Here is a 25,212-nt window from a genome sequence, read left to right as displayed (position 1 = left end):
ACCGCACCATGGTCACCTCTAAATTGTGTGAAATGGTCCTAAGGACTACAAAGTGAGTTTTAATGGATTGGATAGTTGTAATTTTTTATACTGTTTTTTTCTAACATTAAGAAAAGCTCTCAACTTATTATCATCATATAGGATAAAACAGTAATTCAAATAAAATTTCTTGAAGTTTTATGAGTTTAAATTTTGATACACCTTTTATTTTTTAACGTCGATACAAGATTTATCAATAAACGAACATTTTCGCAAAGTGACATGCACCAAAAATGTCCCTAGGCACGACCAAATAACATCTCTCTCTCTCTCACATGATTTTGGCATTAGCTACTATTCATGCTAAAGGGTAATTTTGCAAAATTGTTATGAGAAGGAAATTAATGAATATACGCAAAATGGGTATTTATTACTATTATTTTTCCAAAATGGGTACTTTGCATTACAAAAGGACATTTTCACAAGGTACGATGAGAAATGCTTTTTGGGACATGTGAAATGGCTATCTTGAAATTTATCAGTGTATTCAATTTTGTTTGTTTTGATTGTAACATAATAATTAGGGTTTAAAAGGCCAATTGAACGTTTTAGGAGTCCTGAATAAAGCCTCAAATATTGTAGCATGATTATCATAAACAAGTCATGCACTTATTAGTACGGCATGCTTTAGATATTGGCTATACATGCCAGCACTAACATGGGGGCTCAAATATTGCACAATAAAGATTTTATCGCACATGATCGATTTAAATTTACCATAGAATTCTTTCGGCCATATTACTAGATTCTGATTTGGGTTGATACCAATTATCCATATAATGACTCGATCCCTCGATAGGACACAAGTTCTGGTATAATGTTTATGGAGTCTCCTTTCAATTAGAAGATTAATTACATTCATTCATTTTTAGCAATAAAGTCCTCTATGCATTGGAAAATAATGCCCTCCGTGTTTGTTTACTATGTGACTGGAATCTTAGAGTGGGCGAATAAATTCCCTAGTTTTTTTTTTCGTAAGACTCGTATGTATAAAAAAAAATACAATTTAGTGATTTCATACGTTATATATAATCTTTAAATTTAAATTAAACTGAAGTCGAAAATTATATTGTTGTTATAATATTTCAACAAATTAATGTATAATATTTTAATTTTTTTAATTGAACGTAATGAAATGTAAATTGAATAATTAATAAACTTAATATTAAAATCTAAAGTAAATTACTATTTATAGCCAAATCTAAAATAAAAATATACTTTAATTACTAGCAAATATTTAAGGAAATTTAATTTAGTGTTGATATAACTTACATTTCGTACAAAAATATATGAAAATGTTTGTAATAAAGTTATATTTATTATAACTTTATCCCCCTATTTACTTTTTATTTAAGGAGTTTGTTTTTATTATAAAATTTTATCTTTTGTATTTATTTATCCAGCAAATATTGATTTTCTCCCTGATTATAAAACTGGAAATGTCGCATCCAATGATGTAGACGCTTTTATTGTAATAAAAAACAAACTGGATTAGATTTTGTATTGTTTGGTTTAGTTTTCTAGTTGTAATTACATTTAATTTTAGATAACTAAATATAATTATAAAAATATAAATATATAAATGATAAACATAATAATTTGCTTTTTATTAGAGTATGCAATTAAGAACAATGTACGATAAAGAAAAATGGTTTCATCCGTTTTTTTTATAAAAAAAATAAGAAAATCATTTAAAGACTAACGAGTTAAATAATAAAAAATAAGAGCATGCTTGTTTAGTAGAACCGAACGAAATTAGAAGTTGGAATATCCGATCTAGAAAAGCCTACAATCGGTCCAGTATTCGAAATGAATATAAACGAATTTTTTTTTCCAGCATCGAAATAGTTATTTCCAATTAAGCTACTAAGGGTCTTTGTTTTTCTTGACATTAATTTGTATACTCGTTTGATATGGTTTATACTTAGATTGCTTTGTACTTCATCTTTCTCTTAGTAATTAGTATACTCGTTTGATATGGTTTATACTTAGATTTGGATGAAAACTTAGATTTTCTTTTTTCCAATTAAGCTACTAAGGGTCTTTGTTTTTCTTGTCCTTTGGGTTGTCTGGGGAGCAGAAGAACAACAAATATATTTTACCTTTTTACATAGTATTTAGGGTAACAATCTTACTAAGTGGGGTCCATATACCCCACGCAAATCATTATAGATCAGTCACATGCATATTATATAAAATTAAAATGCATAAAATATTATCATAACTTTTAAATCCGTTAAAAAAACCAATTGTTCTCAAACCTAAAATATAATCCTTGCTCATTATTGACGTTTTTTATTCTCTTTTTATATCATAATCATAAACCATGATGAATTGGTTATGGAACAAGAAATATCATGTAGTTTGAGATTTCTGTTAACGATTTTTATTCTCTTTTTACAAATGAAAATTTCGAAATACACCAATTCTTCATTCCTTCTTGATCGAAGGGGTTCTCTCAGGTGTGCATCAGGCGCTGTAACCAACAGTTGCAGGATTCCATTTCCCCATGTTATACGAGCTACATGTCGCCTCTGAATCAGCGTCCATGGCATCCTTAGTAACTCCACTGTTGCAGAGGTTAGCGAAAGTTCGAGTATGCTTCATGCCATATTGAGTTAATGATCCACAATGTGTCTCAAATATTCGAACCTTAATCAATCAGAAGTAGAAAAAGTTAATATAGAAAAATAACTTAGCAAAAACATGCTAAAGTGAATGAGAAACATATACAGTTCTTTTGTTACCATAGACTTGAGACATTCCCAATCATCTACCAGAACCGATCCTTCATCTCTCACTGACCCTTTTGCGTTGCCTAATAAATGGCCTTGGATCATATCGACACTACTATCTAAATGCTCCCTATGTGTTCTTATTTCCTTAATTTTCTTCAGTAGTTCCTTCTGTTCTGATTCGTCTGTTGATCTTTTATACTGCAAAGAGTATAAAATTATATTAATCCAATACCATAAAACCATCAATTAATTAAGTCGAGTATTATTGTTGTTCATTAAGTATATATACATACCTTTTGAAACATCGAATAAAGATCTGCATCTCTTTGGTTAACAACATCCATGGAGCCCAGAGATTGAATTGGATTCGCAGAGAAGTTCGAAGGAGTGGAACCTTGATAAACGGAAACAGTCTCATTGGTTATACTTACAGTACCATATTGCATCACATGAGATCCCTTATCCGAATAATTACTATTTAAAGTCCTCGTTTTCACCTGCAGATATGGTTTGATTTTCTTCAAATACTTCTACCTTAAATATTAACCTCTGAAGAAAGCATAGAGATTAAAATTGATAAAGAAAAGGAAAAGAAAAACCAAAATACTAACCTTTAAGTATTGTTGTTCCAAAGTTTCAGTATTCAAATCTTGTGAGTCACTAAGAACCAAAATTCACAAACAATTAGAAGACTTTAAAAAGAATCACCTAGCTTAAAAACTGTCGTCTTTTGAATGTCAATTCATCCGCCATTGAATATAAAAACAAGATGCATATATTATATACCTGTCTTCCATCCATGAAACACTGAATAAGTCACCTAAGCAAACGTCATACTCTGGAGGAGGAGGTGGGTTCATATCTGGACAATATGTGGCCCAACCCAACTCACTTGGATTCGTTGAAGTTATTACATATATGTTCAGATCATCTGGCAACAGACCTTGCATAATACTTCCACTATCACACGCTTCTAAGTATATCACCTACATACGTTTATTTAGCACATGAATTATTATTCTCATTATCAAATTTAACCTCTCATGGTGTGATAAATGGATACCAATTAAACTCTTTCTTTACCATCTCATCATATGAACCACTCGCATGCTTTGTTTTCAGAACTTGAATGAAATCATTAGCGAAAATGTAAGGCATGTTGGGCATCCCTTGGTAATTTATAACAAACAAGGATTATGTTAATATATAATAATGTTTCATTTTTGATTTGTGTCAAGAATATAAAATATGGAGAAACAATATTAATACCAAGGGTTCCAGGACCACCATGGTCGGTGTAATAAACAAAGATTCTATCGTTTGGTTTGCTTGCTACCACTTTCCCGCTTCCTCCTGTCACGCCTGTTGTGTTGCCAAGAAGCACAGCGTAGAAATTCGCCGCAGTCACACTTTCACCCGTATAATCCTAATTAACATGATTTTATGGCTCGCTTAATCAACAAAATTACTTAATTAAATCCAACATTGGGGTTATCCATCTTATTGAAATGTATATTTGTAGGAATCAGGGAAAATAACACAAATGCCCTACAAATTTTCTAGGGTTTATCCATTGAGTCCTTAAAGTTTTTGTTGGGTTTTATGAGTCCTTAAATTAGGATATGACCTGCTCTTTTAGTCTCTGTCAACCTGTAATAACCGGTTCAATGACCATTTACATAAAACAAAAACTCATATTCTACCTCTATAAAGCCAAAAAGATAAGTTCGGGGATGAATACGAATTGAGTATGAATCATCTTTAGAAAAATAGGAGAGTTTTTTTGGTACCAATTGATCCCTCAACTTATTTTTTTTTTTTTGTTTTATAGAGACATAATATGAGTTTTGTTTGGTCTAAAAGGTCACTGAACCGACTATTATACGTTGATATAACTAAAAGAGTAGGTCATATCCTAGTGTAGGGACCCACAAAGGCCGAAAAAAAACTTTAAGGACTCTACAGGTAAACCTTAGAAAGTTCCATGACATTTTGGTCATTTTTCGGTGTGAATTATTGCTAATAACTGACAGAATATTTTCTATATAAAGAAGCAACTAATATGGATGTGTAAAAAGTTCGTGGTGAACATACCTTGGGTACACCAGCGTAGACATCTGAGCCGTTGGGACTGTTAATTAATGTACCTGGCCTTGGATTGCTTGGGTCATTGGCAATATCATCGTACATAAATACAATTATGTTTTCATCGTTCAACCCACCACGTTTAAGTATTTGATACGCATGACAAACATTTGCCTGAATTGGAAACACATATAAGATGTTATGTTATCTTCTATTTGGTTAATTTTCGACACACATTTATGAAAGATTAATCTATTATCTATCAGACAATTGAATTGTGTTTAGTTCTGATAAACACTCAGTACATAAAAAGTTTAGATATTGTTCACCTGATGGCGATAATTTTGGTATCCATTTGATCCAGCCACAAGAACTGCCCATGTTGTGCTATTGCCTTGTGGCTCATTAACAGTAGAACCCAACTTTAATGTATTAAACAAAGTAAGCCTGCTAGCTTGAGAGAAGTGCACTACAAGTAGACTCAGTAGTAGCAAGTTAAGTGGGAAAGTCTTGGGCCAATGCGCCATATTTTGAGAGTGAAAGGATGATAGTTCAATGACTTTACATTTTCACGTCTATATATATAGTCACAAAGTTTTGCCTAGGTTTTGACTACCCAAAAAAAATCAAGCTGTCCAAAATGCTTTGAGGTTTTTGACAAACAATTAGAGACAAAACATTGTATGCATTATTTGAAAACAAGATTAGAACGTTAATGTTAACAAGGGATGAAGATATCAACGGAAATTTTGTCTTTTCATGCATTGTCACCAAAGTTTATTCCGAATTCAAGAAAAATAGCACAATGGATTAACCGAGAAATCTGGCAATCGATATGTGATAGGAATAACAAATCCACATCAAAAAACGATAAAAAAAAATATAGCAGTACGAATTGCCGGAGGAATATGCTGCTAGAAATTCCATTGTGTTAGCAATGATTTAGCACGGATTTCAATATTAAAAGATTTACTGATATTTTGACGGATCATCAAGGAAAACAAACTTTGTTACAATGTCGTTGCTAGAAAAAATCATTTCGTGATAAGTTAGTGATGAAACTAAATCTATCTAAAATCCATTGTGAGCATTTAACCAGACATTTTTTGAAATACAAATAGTTCGGGTTCTTGTACAAACTTGAGTATAAATATTTTTAATGATTTCATATTGAATAAAGGGTGAAAATGGGGTTGTGTTTTAGGGGTTGAGGAAAAGAAACCCGAGAAAAGGTCAAGAGACGGAGGAGTTGGTTTGCTTAGGTGTTGTTGTGGACGGTTCGATTAAGTCCAATCCGTTTGAAAAGTGGGTGTGCAAAGCCGATCTCTTTGGGAAATTCTCGGTGAGGTCTATGAGATTTTTAATTGTTGATAAATGCCATGATAATCGCATGTTACGAGATTATATATGAAACAGTTTGGTGCCGATTAAGATAAATGCCATGATGATCACCTCGTAATTCAATCTTGTATCCGTTATCATTGATTTTCTCCAAAACACAAAAATGACCATTTGCTCTTGGCTGGATTTTACTTAAATGCCTATTCAGAAACCTCTATTTCCTTAAATGTATCCACACAAGACCACCATCATGATAAACAATTCGCTTGCGATGCCTATTGGCTCGATCAATGTACTATTTATTATGCTTCTCAAGCTGCATACGAAACTATTGATGAAGCTCTTTAATTTGAATTGATTGCTCGTCACCTTCAACACTAAACTGATCAATAATTGCTAGAGGAGCTAAGTCAAGCATGGTGATTGGATTTCTGCCATACACAATCACAAATGGACTCTTTCCCATAGTACAGTTAATTGATCGATTATAAGCAAATTCTACTTGTGAAAAAATAAGATCCCATTTGTAACGCCCGTAGATTAGGGCTAGTCAATTTAGAGACGATAAACATCAAAAATGACTTTTTGATGGAAGATTATTTAGAAGGATTAATCTTAACCAAGTTGTAGTATATGTCACAAGGTTTCCGTGCATATAAAGAACGCCGAAATCCGAGTTATAACGAAGAAGTTATGACCTGTCAAAGTTTCGCGACAGAACCGGCACGACCTAGCGCGACCCAGCGCGACATAAATAGTGAATTTAAGGTAGATAGATATCTATCCTTAGTGATCTAAACGAGAGTCGAAGATTTTTTCGATACTTGTCCAACGATAAAAACACAGACGAAAACGGAGTTCAGATAAAGGAGTTATGAGTTTATAACGGAGTTTTCCTGTCCCGACCTACTAAAAATAATATATAAGTAATATACTTATAATATATTAAAAATAAAGTCAAAATTAGCCAATAGAGTCTAAACGAGAGTTGTAGAGCATAATCTCACATTCGCGTCGATATAAAAAACGTCGAAAACGGAGTTCGTATGCGAAAGTTATGAATTTCTGAAGTTCGGGGTGCGAAACCCCAAAACTGTCAGAGACCACGACGTGGCAAGCAGTGCCACGACGTGGCAAGTCTCCTGACAGCTCCGGGAGTCCCCCAGATGCAACTTGGGATGACGCATGCAGTGACGATCAAGCCCACGACGTGGCAAAAGGATCCCACGACGTGGCAAGGGCCAAAATTGCCCTATAAATAGATTTGAAGGGCCAGCCGACTATGGTTGCTCCACCCCTTCTCTCCCACTCCCGATACACCCTCTAAGCCCTATTTTAACCCCCCGAAGCCTCGATATCAACCCCGAGACCCAAAGCAAGTCCCGAAGCACTGAAGATCCCGAGAAGAAAAGAGTTTCCGAGTCGAAGCTCTGCCCGCGAGAAACCCGGTGTGTGAAGTGATCCCGGTTTCACCGAAGAATACTACTTCTACAAGCCATAGTGCTATCCGATCATCTTCTGATCAAGTGAGTGTATAGTCCCTTTCATAAACACGATTATAATACAAGTATTGTTTGAATGTATTAAGTATATGTTTGGTGTGAGTGTATAGTCCCTTTCATAAACACGATTATAATACAAGTATTGTTTGAATGTATTAAGTATATGTTTGGTGTGAGTGTATAGTCACTTTCATCTTACACATAAATATGAAGTATTTTATAAAATACGTGCTATGTGTATATATATATTGTTGTTTATACGTGTGAGTATGTGATCATTTTCTTCTAACACACACACACACACACCCACACACACACATATATATATATATATATATATATATATATATATATATATATATATTAAGTATTTGCTATGAAATACGTTCTATGTGTTTATATATTGTTGTTTATTTGAGATGAGTGTGGAATGGATGTTTTATATAGGTGTTAAATGAGTTAATATGTATATGTATTTTATATCTACAAATATGTTGGGTAGAACATAGGTAGATGAATTAGATGATGTGTGATGATAATTAGGTGATGAGAAATAGGTGATGATAATTAGGTGATGAGAAATAGGTGATGATAATTAGGTGATGAGAAATAGGTGATGATATAAAGTTGATGATAGATAGGTGATGATAAATAGGTGATGTGAGATGAGAGGAGATACCATAACCTTGACCGGCGATGTGGCAATTTGGCGATGTAGTCATCTACCAGAGTATAGATGGCGACCACGGACTATTCTAGATGACCCCATGGAAACACCAGCAGGCTCATAACCTGGAGGTGATGAATTACGAGTCCAGGCGATGTTGTGGCTACGTATTCATGCGATGATACTCTAACCCTTACTATGAATTACGAGTCCAGGCGATGTTGTGGCTACGTATTCATGCGATGATAGACTAACCCTTACTATAAATTACGAGTCCAGGCGATGTTGTGGCTACATATTCATGCGATGATAGTCTAACCCTTATTATGATTTACGAGTCCAGGCGATGTTGTGGCTGCGTAATCATGCGATGATACCCTAACTCTTACTAGACATATATTGAGAGAGTGATCCCCGAATTAGTATTGTCTATGCAATGTAGGCGATGATCCTTAGGAAAAGTTCTTAGGAACAAGCATATAAGGATATAAGATGTAAGGAGATGGGCGGTAAATATGATATAGGAGATGAGCCTTAGGATAATATCTTTAGGGAAGATTAAAATAAGATTATGGGGATGGGTAATTGGGTTGATTGTTTGATGATTGAATATAATAATTATATTATTGTGGATTGAAAACCCTATATGCTCACCAGGCTCCCAAGCCTGACCCACTGAGTTTCCTTTGTATCACAGGTATCGATACGAGAATATATTTCACGTAGAGATTAAAGGAGATGTAAAATCTTTAGTGTAAATGAATGTATGTTCTGTTTATGCTTATGTGTCTGTATCGGAACATGACATCCCGAGGTTTTATTATTTAATGAAAATACATTCTCTTTGAGAAATGTTTTGATAAGTTTTTATCGTATCTTGTTTTGGGAACAAATTCCGGAACCGTTTTCTTTAAACAATTACTCTGATTTAAAAAACAAAGCATAAACAAATCGGTCTTTTTTGGCCGAGAAATTGGGGATGTCACACCATTGTATGGGATTACCACCAATCAAACTTCTTAATAAATTTCCTAAACTTCGATTTGCAACCTCAGTCTAGATGATGAGTGTAATAACCATGTTCCAGATTGGTTAAGCTTACAATTACCAAGGATTGAATATGAAATTTTGGAAGAGATCTTGTGCCACGACGTGACAATGGTTAAGCAGATCGCGTATTTTTGGGCCACCATGGCGTAGCCAATAAAGGTCACAGTGTAGCAACTGCTAAACCCATTTTAGGGTTCATTATTAGTCTCCAAGCCCCCTTTCACCTCAGAAAACCCTAGCTTTAATCCATTGCTTGATTCTTGGTCTTTTTGGGAGCTTCCTTGGCTTGGAGAAGAGAAGAAGAAGAAGAAGAAGGTGATATTTTGGTGAAGCTTGCAAGGAATCATGTAACATTTAAAAATTTGGTATGTTTCCCTTTTTTCCCTTTATGCAAAAACTTTTCATTTTGGTCCTTTAGCTAGTATACGGGCATACTCTAGAGTACGCTAGGCGTACTAGCCTAATCCGGATCATGGGACAAGGGTTTCATTTGACCGAGCAGTTCGCCATGGGGAGTGATAATCCTGTTTGTGAAGAAAAAGAACGGGTCTCATCGGATGTGTATTGACTACTGGGAGCTGAATAAGCTAACAGTGAAGAACCGTTATCTATTACCGAGTATTAATGCTCTGTTTGACCAGCTTCATGGTGCTTCTTGGTTTTCCTGAGGAGGGAGAGGCTTTATGTGAAATTCTCCAAATGTGAGTTCTGATTATGTGAGGTGCAGTTCTTGTGAATCAGAAGGGTATATTGGTCGACCCACCCAAGATCAAGGTCATGATGCAATGACAGGTTCTGAGCAGCCTATCTGAGATTTGGAGTTTCCTAGGCCTCACAGGGTAATATTGGAGATTTATCCAACATTTCAGTGCCTTTGAACTGCTTGACGAAGAAGAATGTTACTTTTCGGTAGGGGCCTAATTAGCAACTGGCTTTTGAGACTCTAAGGCAAAGTTTGTGCAAGGTCTCGATTCTTGCACTTCTCGAGGGACTGGATGATTTTGTGGTTTATTGTGATGCCTCTAGTTTAGGTTTGGGAGTTGTCCTTATGCATAGGGGTCATGTGATTGCTTACGCTTCGAGGCAGTTTAAGCCTCATAAGGCAAATTATCTTGGGGGTTGAGGTCTTTTCCCTCAATATTTGGAGGCAATATCTAGATGGGGTTAAGTGTACTACTTATACTATCCACAAGAGTTTGAGGTAGTTGATGGATCAACTGAATTTGAATATGTGGCAATGGAGGTGGTTGGATGTGGTAAGGACTATGATTGTGAGATTATGTACCACTCTGGGAAGGCCAATGTAGTGGCCGATGCTCTGAGCCGTCAGGTGGTGGGTGGTCCTATCAAGGATATTTGTTGGAGAATGCTTATTACTTCATCTTTGTTGGATTTGATCAGAAAGGATCAGGTGGAGGCATTGAAAAAAGAGAATTGGAAAGTCGAGCGAATCAGGGGTCGGATTCCATCATTTTTCATAGATAGTTGGGGCTTGTTGACTTAGTGCGGTAGATTCTAGGTTCCGACTACTAGTAGGGTGAGACAACCAATTCTGGAGGAGTCTCATAAGTCAAAGTTCTCAATCCATCTGGGGGCTATAAAGATTTATCGAGATCTGAAGTTGAGTTATTGGTGGCCCTGTATGAAATGGGAGATAGCATGGTTTGTCAAGGGGTGCATGAATTGTAGGAAAGTCAAGGCCAAACATTAAACACCCCATGGAAATATACAGTCGTTACCCTTTCCCCATGTGGAAGTGGGAAGAGATTACCATGGATTTCATCACAAAACTGCCAAGGATGGCGCATGGAGTTGATTCTATATGGGTCATTGTGCATAGGTTGACCAAGAGTGCTCATATCGTACTGATTTCTGAGAGAATATCCATTGAGAAGCTAGCCAATATCTATACTCGGGAGGTGGTAGTTCGACTTAGAGTTCCAGTTTTAGTGGTTTCAAACCCTTGATGTTCGTTTTAGTTCTAGGTTCTGGGGGACGTTCGATGTGGAGTTGGGAACTCAGTTGCATTTTAATACAACATATCACCCCCATACCAATGATCAGAATGAGTAAATGATTCAAACACTCAAAGATATGCTTCGGGCATGTGTTTTAGATTATGGAAGAAGTTGGGATACTTATCTCTCACTGGCTGAGTTCTCAAACAATAATAGTTATCATGCCAGTATTGACCGACTACCGTTTGAGATGTTGTATGGGAGGAGGTACTGGAACCTGATTTGCTGGGACAAGGTCGGGCATCGGGTCATGGGGAGTACTGAGGTAGTACTCAAGACTATGGAGTTGATTCAGCAGGTATGCGACAGGTTGCAAGTCGCGTAAAGCCGAGAAAAGTGGCATACATACCGGTGACATTCAGACCTCGACTTTCAGGTAGGAGACTTGGTGCTTCTGAAGGTATCACCTTGGAAAGTGTAACACCCCATTTATTAAATGAATAAATAGACAAATTAATAAATGAATGGAATCCCTAAAATCAATAATAATTGAGCAAGGTGTTGGTTTCCAGGAGTGCATTCCGCATTGAGATAGCAACCATGATAGGAACTTGTACGTTGATGATTCAGGAGTTTAGAGCTTGTGAATCTCCAGATTATCATGGGGCGATGTCCATTGCTAGCAGTAGATGGTTGGCAGATGACGCCAACACTTTTCGTATCAACCGTTGCCCTAGAAGGACAAGGTTCGACTTACATCCTGCCTACTGGAGGACAGGGCACATGATTGATGGGAAGAGGTTGGTAGTGAGTTGAGAGATAATGCGGTTGATGTTATGTCATGGGATGACTTTTCGATCAGATTCCGGGCAGAGTTTGCCTAGGCGATTGAGGCGCACTAGTTGGCACAAGAGTTACTAGATCTCCGCCAGACTACTGAGATTGTGGCAGAGATCACTGCCAAGTCTCGGGAGAGAGAGCTTATTTGGTTCCACAATGTGCTGCAGATGAGGAAATGAAGAAGGTAAGGTATCATGACATACAACGGAATGATATCAGGAAGATCGTGAGTATCTCGAGGTATGAGACCCAGAATGATATGACTTCTAGAACCCGAGAGCGGGATATTGACTTGGAGTATATTGGAAAGAGGGAACCCGATCAGTTGCATAAATTGAAGGGTCTCGGGAAGAGACCTAGATTTCAGATCAGATTTTAAGAGGCCAGCAGGTCCAGATTCAGTGCAGCACGTGCACGAAACTGCACTGTGGAGCCTTTCATTCCAAGGGTTTGAGTAAGTGTAACTCTGGGCTTATCCTCTGTTTGTGTTTGAATTTTATTTTCAATAGATGTCATATGCCAATTGCATACCAAGAATTATTAGCGGATAGCTAAAGGTCATTCCCCGAATTGCAGGATTGGGAGTGTACAACGTTATCTTGGATCATGGTCGAGATCGGATCAGGGGTGTTCTATGGAAGGTCTGTAGTCAGGGTTCCGCAGGATGGTTATCCAGCGTCGACAAGATTTGGTGGTCTTAATAACCGTTATTAATTAGCTAGTAATGGAACACTAGTTGGGAAGAGCTGGTTGTCATCGGATTGATAGTTGGAAAGTGAGAAGGATTGAAAATTTTCCACTTTTAATGTATTATGAAGACTTAGTCAAATCTAAGTGGGGGAGAATCGCCCAGGGATCCAGAAGCAGGAGCAGTTTTGAGAGTGGGATAAGTTTCGCATCCTTGTCAGAAAGGAAGACCGCCCAAGCGCTATATGGATTGAGGATAGTGTGAGTTGGGAGTTCGAAAAACTTGCCAATAATGAGATCGCGTTCTTGGAATTTTGATAGCAGGCCTTAGGGAATCAGGTTAGGGATTTCAATCAGGACATGAGTTCTGTTTGGGATGCTAAGTCATGTGTATGCTCGATGTTGGATGTGTTCGGATTGGTAATCAGTGATTGAGACAGTGTGGAAAGTGTTGTAAGACTTCGGGATAGTCGTAACATTCACTAGTAGCCAAATAGTGTGAGAAAGTGTTGTAAGTCTACGGTTGTATCCATAGCATTCACAAGGATGATAGATACTGTAAGAGTGTTGTGAGTCTGCTGTTGTAGCCATAGCATTCACAAGGTTGGCAGACAGTACTAGAAGTGTTGTAAGTCTGTGGGTGTAGCTGTGACATTCACAAGGTTGGCAGGTAGTGCTAGAGTGTTATAAATCTACGGGTGTAGCCGTAGCATTCACTAGGTTAGTAGATAGCTTGGGAGTGTGTTGAATCGCGGAGGGAATAATAGTACCCATCAGTTCGGCTGCAACACTGAGGGCGTGGTAAATCCGCAGATTGGTTTATGGATTTCCCCAGATGAATTAGACCTGGTTGGGCCAGTGATAAGCTCGTAGGAACATCACTGCGGTCATAGGATGAAGGAAGCGATGGACCACTTAAGGTCATTTATGATATAAGACTACCCTTGGTCATGTAGCAATCACTTTTAGCGTTGGATTTGGGTGACGTCAGGATTCAACGTATGGACCCGATCGGTTGGATCAGGAGGTCGTTACAGCCACAGTGGCAAGATTAACTAGTGGCAACTATCGACAGACAAGGATTTCATTCAGAAATCGTGTGGGGCGACTACATGGGAGCCCTTTGGCTCCGCAACCGGTTCGGAACCCGATATTTCAGATGATTGGCAAACGATTTGAGACCAGGTAGGTCTCGGTGGATTTTGGAAGGCAGCCAGGGCGCAACATACTATTTCAGGCAGTTTAGTGCTTCAGATAGTTTCAGTGTCTCAAGAAGTAATGGTATTTTAGGATTTCATGTATGGTTAGAGTAACAGATTGCTGGGTTATGATAAGTCACTCACAACGGGATTATCTGAGCCTTGGCAAAGTATAAGTGATCTGTAGGGGTAATTGGGTCTATGATTCTGTTTTCTAGTGGAAACCTCGAGTCATCAGAATATGAGTAGTCAATTGAGAGATAAGTAGATTAGGTTAAACAATAATGATTCTACATGGGCGCTCTGTCAGGGAGTCAGACCACCTCGAGACTGTAGATTTCAGACGGAGTGGATGTGATCATGTTGCAAGGATTTCATTCATTTTGGGGTTTAGAACCCTACAAGGGATGATTTAGACTGCCTTGGGAAGACTGAGGAATACTCGGGATTGTGTCTAGGTCGCTCAAGTTGTTTGGCGTGACAGAATTGGTAAGGAATGATTTCGAGGACGAAATCTAATTTAAGTGGGGGAGAGTTGTAACACCCCGTTTATTAAATGAATAAATAGACGAATTAATATATGAGTAGAAACCCTAAAATCAATAATAAGTGATCAAGGTGTTGGTTTCGAGGAGCTAAAAGTCATAATTGAGAGTTTGGGGGTTAAAATGTAATTACCATATTTAATTTGTAAAGAATTTTGATGGTTGAGGGCTGTTTAGTAAATTATGGGTTTGACTTGAATGGATTTTTGAAGACAGGGGCTGCTTGGTAATTATTAGGGCTTATTATGAAAGGAATTATGGAAGAAAGGGCTAAAGGTTAAGTTTTGGATTTAAATTGAAAACAAATATTGTGGGGAGGGACTGATATAGGATAAATGATTAAAGTTTGAAAGATCATGGGATATACCTGATGCCCTTTTCTTTCCGGTCTTAAGGTTAGCATCTGAAAACCTAACCCTAGATTGTATGCTCCAGCTGCCAACCTCTTTAGTCGCCGCTACCAAGCCGAGATCGACTGCCACAACCACTGCCGGTGACGCCCTGAACAGCCGAGCACTCTTCTGCGACGCCACTGCCGACGAAGCCAGAAGCCTAGAGCTAAATTTCGCCGCTGCCGTCGCTGATGACTACAAGGATCGACGAGTTTGTGGTCGCTGCCACTTCTCCCTTCCCTACTGATGTGCTCCTTCCTTGTTCTGCCATTTCCCAAGTCCCGTCGCCATAGCCACCATGCGGCTATTCTGATTCGCTAGCGAGTTCCGGCCGCCGCCTGCCACCACGATAGTGGTTGTGTTGGTGTGTGTTTCAATGGATTTCATGCAGGTGTGTGAGTTGTTGTTGCATTTCGAAGTTGTGTGTATGCTTTATGTTGGCCGGAAGACGTGGGAACCACCATGGTAGCCAACCATGGTGGCCATTAACTTACTACTGCTTACTGCCATCTCTCGTCGCCACCAGCCACTGTGGAAGGTGGTTGTGTGCAAGTGATTACTGTGTTTAGGCGGGTGTTGGTGGCGTTATATTGGATGTGAGATTTTTGGCCGGAAAAACTCACCACCACCACCATGAGGTGGTGGCTGCCACCGTGTTACCGCCTCCTACCGCCAACAACCGCCATGTTGGGTGGCGGTGTGCATTAGTGTGTTAATGGATTGCTATTGGATATGCTTGGACATTTTTTGGGCCTAAAATCATAACCACCACCGTCGTGAGGTAGTGGTTGCCTCCGTATGCCGCCGTCGACCACCATCGCCCGAGGTGGCTATCGGTGGTGCTCGAGCTAATGAAACCCTAATTGACCTAATGAAACATTAAGTAACCTGAATGCCTAACTGTTTAGCTAATTGGCATATGCTTGGGTTAGATACCCGAATTAGGGTTTAGAAAACCCTAATTTTAGAAAATGTTAGTTTTGGATTGACGGGACCCATGTTTGGACCAGTGGACTGAAGTTATGACTTATGCCGATTCCATTATATGTTGGCTTAGTGGAATAATAGAATTAATGGGTTAAGTGAGAACACTTAACCCTAATCGTCATTTCATGTAAAAACCCTAATTGGGTTTGGGCTTTGAGTTGGTCTTTTTGTTGGGCTTTGATGATTGGGCTATTGATGGGCCATCCAAGAACAAGTATATGGACTAGAATATTGAATTGGGCTTAGGATAAGGCCGATTGGAAAGGCTTGGGCCCAATTTGTAAAATTGGGCCATAATTGGGCCTTGATGATTATGAGATGTTCAACCATGGGAATATGAAATGTTTGGACTAGAATAAATGGTTGGGCCTTAGGGTATGACCATGTAAAGGTTTGGGCACAATTTGGAAAATTGGGCCATATGTTGGGCTTGGGTTGATAATTTGACTTTTTGATCCTTTAGATTGGGCCTTGAGATTGAATAAAGCTAAAATGGGGGTAAAGTAGTCTCTTACTGTAACATCCCAAAATTCAAGGCCAAAAATTTCATTTTTAAATAAGTTATTATAAAACCAACGGTATAAGATAACATCCATAATATCATGTCATGTTAAAACCCAAGTAGAAATAGTCAAAGCATAATATCATAAAACAATATCAGAGTGTAATCCCAAAGATCTCATGTGCGGAAAACCATAGTGTGATGCGCTGCAATCAAGCCTACTCCTTTCCTCTAAACACAAAGTACCTGAAACCAAAACTGAAAACCGTAAGAACGAAGCTTAGTGAGTTGCCCCATCATACCACATACCATACAATCACATAACATACATACTACCAGACATTTCTAGGGTACCCGACCTACCCGGTACGGCCATTCTGGGGTGCCGACCTACCCATGCGGCCATTATGGGGTGCCGTCCTTCCCGTGTCAAGCCATTCTGGGGCGCTTACCTACCCATGTCGAGCCATTATGGGGTGCTGACTACACTTCGGTCCTAACAACCGAACTCGGGGACTATTTCACCCCCTACTACTACTATCACATATAACATAACATAAACATATTATCAGACATATCTGGGCTGCCTGAACTACCCTTCGGTCCTAACAACCAAACTCGGGGACTGGTCCCCTCCTACTACCTCTATCGCATAAAACATAACAAGCCAGCATGCAAACATATCATCACATAATGTCATACATATCTGGGGTGTCTGACTACCCTTCGGTCCTAACAACCAAACTCTACTACTATCACATACAACATATCATGCTAGCATATAACATATTAGGTAGTAGCAATCCTAGATGATATCACAAAGACAATCATCTATCATACGAACCCTACTGGTGGGCCGACATTGTGGCTGTAGACCCACTGCTACTGGAAGATAACTCACCTCACACTGCTGAAGTCCCGAAGACACAAGCCCCCACTTGCTGAAGTCCTGCAGACTCGACCCCAGCTGCTGGCTGACAGATTCCCGAACTGTCAACACCAAAATAACACCCAATTAATAGTTGGGTCCCAATACATAACCATATGTACATTCTTTGGGTAATTACTGCATTACTCCTAGCTTGGCTTATTCAAGCCCAAGGCCTAATCTGTAGGCCCAAAGTCAATTAGGAATCAAAGCCCAACACATGGCCTAATTTTCCAAATTGGGCCTAGGCCTATACATGGTCTCATTCTAGGCCCAACATCATATAATCATTAAGGCCCAAACTATGGCCCAATTTTCCAAATTGGGCCTAAGTCCCTTACATGGGCCTTACCTAGGCCCATTAAATTACTCTAGACCATTTACTTGATCTTGGATAGCCTATTTAATAACCTAATCATCAAGGGCCAATAAAAGGTCCAACAATACACCCAAGTGAAATTAGGGTTTCACATAAAATGATGATTAGGGTTAAGTTTCCTGCTTAACCCATTAAGGACTTAATCGTCTAAGGACCTACTCCATTAAGTCCACTATCGCTTAGATTAATCTTGCCAATGATTATTATTTATTATTCCAAGTTACTAATAATTCCCATGTGTTCCGATTATTTCCCCAAAATTAGGGTTTCATGGCATTAGGGTTTCCAACCCATCTTAGCCCGATATGCCCATTAGCTAAGTCCTTGGATCCATTATGGTCCATTCAGCCCATTAGACACATGCTTGCGCTTTTATGTCCATTAAGCCTCATTGGGACCATTAGGGTTTTAGTCCCTTGACCAAACATACCCAAACTAGCAATCCCAACACAACTAAGCACACCGCCACCCGACACGGCGGCCAGTGGCGGCAGCCACCACCCTAAGGTGGTGGTTTTCAAGTTCCTTTCATTATTCTGTTTTTTTGTTACAATTACAATGAAAATACCAAAGTAACACACCCACTAACTAAGCTAAACATACACACACATAACCACCTTGGTTGCCGTCGGTGGTGAGTGGCGGCTGTCACACCCCAAAACCACGAACGGCGGAAACGTTCTAGGGCGGAGGACGTCATGTATGCATCACAACAAATGTAAAGTAGTAAACAAGCAACAACATCATCCATTGAATTAATAGTATAATTTTAGTTACAAGTGTTTTCTTTCATAGTACAAGACAGCATGATAACTGATCAAAATAAAAGACGAGTCTTGACTGCTCCGTCTTCTCTAAACCTTGCATCGACACCTGTCTATTTGTAACCTGAGAATACAAGTTATTTTGAAAGAGTAGATCAGCATTTAAGCTGGTGAGTTCATAAATATTTAATGTCATTGCTTTGATTAGTTGATATGAAAGACTGGTAAATGAATGATGAAACATTTAGTATAAGTATGAAAAGCTCTAGAAAATCCCATATTTCCTACTAGTATAAAAGTAGTCTTCTACCAAGACTCGAATGTTTTGAAAGTAGTCTTTTACCTAGACCTGACTGTTTTGAAAGTACGCATCTCTTGAAAATGTGATGGTTTTTCCTTGTTTAACTCTTATTAGTAGTCCCTTAAGTATACCTGAAATGGTATCAACCTAGAACATCCGTAGACTGTTCATTTACCTCTGTTGCTAACAGCCGGGTTTAGGAATAGTTAGTCCCTTATGTATACCCACGATGGTATCAACCTAGAACATCCGTAGATTGTTCATTTACCTCTGTAGCTAACAGTGGTTGTCGGAATGGTTAGTCCCTCAAAGTATGATGTGGTACTAGGAGATAAAGTCCCAGTCTATCTCGTCGATGATGTGATTGAATCACAAGGTAAAGATAGAAAGGCGAACAATATAACCGTATCTAGACATATAACATGTAATAGTAATTTGCCATATAATGTCTATGTAAAAGTATTCATGTATAAGTATTCATGTAAGAGTATTCCTTCATATAACATGTAGTAGTAATTTGCCATATAATGTCTGTGTAAAAGTATTCATGTATAAGTATTCATGTAAGAGTATTCCTTCATATAACATGTAGTCTGGACTCATGAATGAACTGACTCTGGTGTAATTTCTTGTAGTAGGGAAAATGTTTTGTTTACTCTAAACTATTGCTATAATAGTTTACTAGAATGTAATTGATGAGTGACCAAGTAGGTTTATACACCATTGCTATCTACGAGTATCGGAACTAAATTAACTGATGTAACATTTATGACCATATATGTATACATGATATATAACTAATATTTAAACGACTTTCGGACGAATGCCCAATATCCCACCAGACCACATCTCAAGGCGCGAAAAGGAAATAGGGTGGATAGCCTTCCTAAGTCTTTTAAACATTTCTTATATAACTATACATATAGAGGCAATTTATAATATAAAAGCATAAAGAAGTTTTGTAAAACCGTTGAAAAGTCTAATAAAGAATTTGTGACTTGATGTCGGTTTATAAAATGATTGAAAGTATTTTGTTTGATAAGACAGTTTAAGTACACGGAAAACCATTGTTTGAAAACACCTTTGTAACCGATTTTGAAAGGAAGCTTACAGTATGTAAGACAGTTTGATAACGAGCTTTAATCATGTAAAAACGTTTAAGAAAGTCATTTGAAGTAATATGTTTAGTGAAACTGTTAAACTTGTAGTAAATCCATTTGTATACTAGTTATAAATCACATAAGATTGATTTATTAACAAGAAGTATCCCAAAATATTGATGTTTTTCGTGCCAAAATAATCGTATGTTTGTAGTATGATAGGTGGACACATATACATACAGTATAAGCAATGTGTTTGATTTATATATAAATAACAACACTTTTCATTTCAAAAGATATGATGTTATCGTGATACATTTTGCATACGAAAGTTTCTTTATAATAATTATAAATCACATGCGATTCCGTTGATAAAAAGTATAAAACGAAACTTTATATAACATACGATAATCATCGTGTGTTTTACTTGTATTCCCCCTCCCTTAAAAGCATATAAAAATATTTATAAAACATTTAAAAGTGTGGATTATAGGGGTATGAACTCACCTGAAAGTTTGAAGATAGCGAGATGGAAAACCGGGCAGAGTTTCGTCTCGGGAAACGGATTTTTCTCGGGATTCTCGGGAATCTCGGGAGTAAGATCGACCCACGGGACTTGAGCAAAAAGGCCAGAGCTTCGGGTTTGAACGGGCACAGAAAACGAGGCAAGACGCAAGAGAAAAGAGAAGAATTGAGCAAATATCTCGGAAAGCCTCGCATCCTATTTATAGGAAGGCTGAACCGCCTCGGTACGCGGGGCGTACGCTCGTACGCAGTGCGTACGCGTACGTCATGCATGACCGAAGCCTCGACTGCCTCGGCTTCGAATGAGACGGGTTGCTGGGGAGGCGGGTCGGATGGGACGGCGGGTCGGACGGGTCGGACGCTTCGGACGGGTCGGACGGGTCGGACACCTCGGATAAGGCGACGTGGACGATCCGAGGCCCTTGATCTCAGTACGCGGGGCGTACGAAGGTACGCAGGGCGTACTTCGGTCCTATCCGATGACTCCCCTTCGGATAATACCGGGGGTTTTTAATTAAATTTATAATTATTTTAATTAAACTTTAAAAATTCATATCTCCTTCATACGAACTCCGTTTTCGACATTCTTTATATCCACGCGAAGGTGAGACTATGATCTACAACTTTCATTTAGATTCCGTTGGCAAATTATGAAATAATTTTTATTATTTATTTATTAAAATGACGTGATTAAGGAATTTCTTTAAAAATTCATAACATCTTTATCTGACGTCGGTTTTTGCTAGACTTTTTACCGCTGAAATACCATTGACGAGACCTTCAATTCTCGTTTAGGTCATTTCGGCCAAAAGTCGCTCAATCTCCGATTCGAGTTTTACGTAACTTCGTATTGTCGTTTTTCTGTCGGAAAAACTTAGAATGGTCATAACTCCTTCGTTATAACTCGGATTTTAGCGTTCTTTATATGCTTGGAAACCTTGATACTATTCCTTCTACTTTATTTACCCCAAATAAGATTTTAGGAAAGTTAAATTTTGACCTTAATTTGACTTGTGTCCCAACATATCGTCTTGAAATATCGGGTTGTCACAGCGGCAGCCACCATGGCTGGCGGCCATGGTGGGCATTCTTTTCCATTTTCCGACCAAGATAAACCACATACAACACACACGCGACTGGGAGCACACACCCTCAATTTTTCTTCTAGCAAAACGAACCCAGCCACCTACCTAAGGTGAGTAGCAATGGCAATGGCGTAACAACGGCTCTATGGCGGCAGAGAAGGAGCAGCAGCAATGCTCATCGTCGAAGGGCAGCAGCATCATCAACGTTCATCATGGTGGCGGTGCAAGGTGGCCATGAGGAAGGCAGGCGGCTCATCGTCTTCAACAGCCCCCAACAGCGGGGTGGCGGCTAGGGTTGTGATCTCGACAACCGAATCACGTCGGAGCATCATCCTTGTCTTCGTCGGCCGCTAGAACGCAGCGGCGGTTTAATCCGACTCCAATGGCGGCTATGAGGCTGATGACTAACACTTTTGACAACGAGGTCAGCTGATGGCGATAGCGAGATGGAGTCTCGATCGGTCGGCAAAGCAGGAGGTCGGGTAATTGCTTGGTGGCCGCTAGCTTGTCGGAGAACGAACCAGGTGGGGGGAAAAGGGACTGCTGACGGAGGTTGAAAATGAGGAGGATGAATGGAAGCGGCTGAAAGATGAAGGGTTTAGGGTAATGTAACAGGGAAGAAGCAGCTATCAGGTTTAAATCCCGCATCAAACAATCCTTTGCCCATTTTTACATGTTCGGTCCCTCCTTGGGATCTTTTCAAATCAGCTCCAATAATTACAATTCTGCCCCTCCTCTACAAATTTGTTCTCAATAAAGTCCCAAAATTCACAAGTTAGTCCTTTAGCCTCCAAGATCTCTTCAATGAAGTCTCAAAAGTTACCATATAGCCCTACCTTCAAAAATATATACAAAACAAATCCAGAATTTACTAAACCACCCCTTGTTTGACAATTTCTTTTCAACGAAGGTCCAATGCTTAAACTTCAGCCATGTTAACTTTTTTAGTCCATGCCTTCTAACATTGTAGCCTTCGGTTCTTGGAAACCAACACCTTGCCATATAATTATTTTTTTTTAGGGCTACTAATCGTTCATTATTTTATTTATTTATTTAATAAATAAATAGGTGTTACACTTACCCCAAGCATGGACCTATGGTTATGTGTTGGGACACAATTATCAATTGGGTGTTATTTTGATTTTAACAGCTTGGGGATCTGTCAGTCAGCAACCCGAGATTTATTCGTAGTACTTCAGCAGTGCGAGGTGAGTCTTCTTCTATAGGAACGGGTCCAAGGCACCAACGTCGACCCGTTTATGTATGTTACTATATGTCGGATGTAGGTCCTATGCTGGGGCAATCCTGAGGTATGTTTATATGGAATGATATGTGTTTATGTTATATGTTTATTGATATGATATATGTATATTGAACTTCGGTACGATGCCGGGCAGGGCCGATGCCAGACTTCGGTCTGATGCCAGGCGGGGCCCGATGCCGGACTTCGGTTCGATGTTGGGCGGGGCCCGATGTAGTGGCTAGGCCGAAGTACAATTTATTTTATGTGTTTATGTTATATGCATTGTTGATATGTTTATATCTATACCAGATTTCGGTCTGATGTCGGGCGGGGCACGATGTCGGACTTGTCCTATGTCGGGCAGGGACCGATGTACGTTATTTTGTTATGATATGTATGGTAGTTGGTAGTTTGGGGAGACTCACTAAGCTTTGTGCTTATAGTTTTCAGTTTTGGTTTCAGGTACTTCCAGTAGCAAGGGAAAGAGCTCGGGATGATTACAGTGCACACACCATTTGTTTAGCTAGGGATGTTTATACTCTAATATATTTGACAGATGTTATGATATTTTGAGATACATTATTTATGATTTTATATGATGTTTGATGACTATAGTTTTCTTAATAATTAAAAAAAAAATTTGGAGTATATTTTTGGGATGTTTCAGAAAGGCGTCATCCAATTTCATAAGCGGCGTAAGCTAGGCCCTAGGTTTCTCAGCTTCCGAAGTATACGACCAACAAGTTTGTACTTGTTCACTTGGATAACATTCACGTTTATGATCGTTTGAATTATGTAGAGACAGTCACGATCTTGGATAGGAAGAATAAGGCCTTGCGTACTAAGGTAGTATCTCTGGTCAAGGTCCAATCGTAGCATCGGAAAGGTTTTTAATGGAATTGGGATCCTAAGGAAAAAATACGAGAACACTACCCTGAGTTATTTGTAGATGGGGACTTTAAGGACGAATTCTAATTCAAGTGGGGGAGATTTGTAACATTCGGTTCAGGTATGTATCATCTTTCTTGTATTTATTTTAAAAGGAGAGGTCACGACATGGTGGAGCATCACCAATACGTGGCATATCAGTTTGGATCTTAGGATTTTAATGACCCACCACGGCGTGGTCTTAACGCACCATGGTGTAGCAGGTGCTTTTTAGTGAAAACCCTTATTTTTGGGTCTTGGACCATATTTAAGGAACATTAATGCTAGGGTATCAGCCTCCATCTTCCTTCAAACCTCAGAAACCCTAACCTTAGCCTCCATTGAATATATGAGCTCATTCTTACTGCATTTTGGTCATTTTAGAAGGACAATTAAGATTTTGACGAGGTGGTTTCGTGGAAAGCATCATTTCTTCAGCTAAGCTCATCTCATAGACCTTGGTGAGTGCCCAAACTCGAACTTTTCTTATCATGTTGCTAGAGCTCTTGTTTTTGTCCCCTTTTCCCATGATTTAGATGGACTTAAGTGACGGGGTCTCATAAAGTTTGCAAGTTTATGAATCTCCAGGTCAAAATGAGCAAGTAGTGTCTTGGATTTGGATTACAATCAAGTTTTGATGTCATGCATTGGATCTTACTCATTAAGCCCTATTTTTGCTCTAAAATAAGAAAATAGATGTGGACATGCAAGTCCATAAAGCCATGATTTTTAAGGTCACTTTGGAGTGTGAAACCATTATGGAATATTTAGAGGTGCAGATCTAAGGATTTGGTACTTAATGAGAATCTTGATGCATTAAGTCATGTCACACCCCCGAACTGGAATGGTGGAAACGTCTGAGGGCTTATGACGTCATTGTATAGTATCATAACAATTGAATATAAATGAAACATAGAAACACAAACATACATACATTGAGAATTATGATTACATTTTTTACAAGCTTTGTTTGCTCAAAGTTCATATAAACAACTGAAAAGTAAAAAGCATGAAACAACGACGCCGGTCCTTAAGAAGGGTTGAATACCTGTCTACTGGTTTCCTGAGAATACAAGTGATTTTTGAAATGTGTCAACAATTAAGTTGGTGAGTTCATACACATATTTGTGTGAGAAGGATTTGTAACGTTTTCATGAAAATGATTTTTGTATACTTCTAGAAAATATGATATTTTCTTTAATAGGAACTATGAATGTATGTGTTTCCTTTGTGTATTTTCCATGTAAAATGATAATGTATGTTTCTAGAAAATCTAATATTTTCTTAACTATAAAATGTAGATGTATGTATTTCCTTAGTATGTTTTCCTTGTAAAATGATAATGTATGCTTTCAGAAAATCCAATATTTTCTTAAGTATGAACTGTAGTCTTAAACCCTAAGACCAACAATGTATGAGTATTGTTGT

General features: G+C 38.5%; 1 protein-coding gene across 1 annotated transcript; it reads right to left on the bottom strand.

Moving 5' to 3' along the window:
• Window positions 1–2,337: 2,337 nt before the first annotated feature.
• Window positions 2,338–4,982, bottom strand: LOC145058837 (vacuolar-processing enzyme-like). Its single transcript, XM_079006719.1, has 8 exons — window positions 4,872–4,982; window positions 4,047–4,203; window positions 3,861–3,946; window positions 3,564–3,763; window positions 3,389–3,437; window positions 3,071–3,274; window positions 2,787–2,975; window positions 2,338–2,691 (listed from the first exon to the last, which is right to left on the bottom strand). Exons 1-8 carry the CDS (start codon window positions 4,965–4,967, stop codon window positions 2,509–2,511), a joined length of 1,164 nt encoding a protein of 387 aa, XP_078862845.1. The 5' UTR covers window positions 4,968–4,982; the 3' UTR covers window positions 2,338–2,508.
• Window positions 4,983–25,212: the final 20,230 nt, after the last annotated feature.

Source organism: Lactuca serriola, chromosome 6 (genome assembly GCF_051521515.1).
Source record: "Lactuca serriola cultivar US96UC23 chromosome 6, Lser_US96UC23_V15, whole genome shotgun sequence".
In the NCBI taxonomy this organism is placed as follows: Eukaryota; Viridiplantae; Streptophyta; class Magnoliopsida; order Asterales; family Asteraceae; genus Lactuca; species Lactuca serriola.
The sequence above is the reverse complement of the archived record's forward strand: the minus strand, read 5'-3'. Positions and strand labels throughout refer to the sequence as shown.

Excerpts from the sequence above, each read along its gene's own strand:
- LOC145058837 (XM_079006719.1), bottom strand. The coding sequence starts at position 4,967 with ATGTACGATGATATTGCCAATGACCCAAGCAATCCAAGGCCAGGTACA. Across the intron at positions 3,275-3,388 it reads TGGAACAACAATACTTAAAG|GTGAAAACGAGGACTTTAAA; the intron begins GTTAGTATTTTG and ends CCATATCTGCAG. Across the intron at positions 2,976-3,070 it reads TTTATTCGATGTTTCAAAAG|TATAAAAGATCAACAGACGA; the intron begins GTATGTATATAT and ends TACTCTTTGCAG.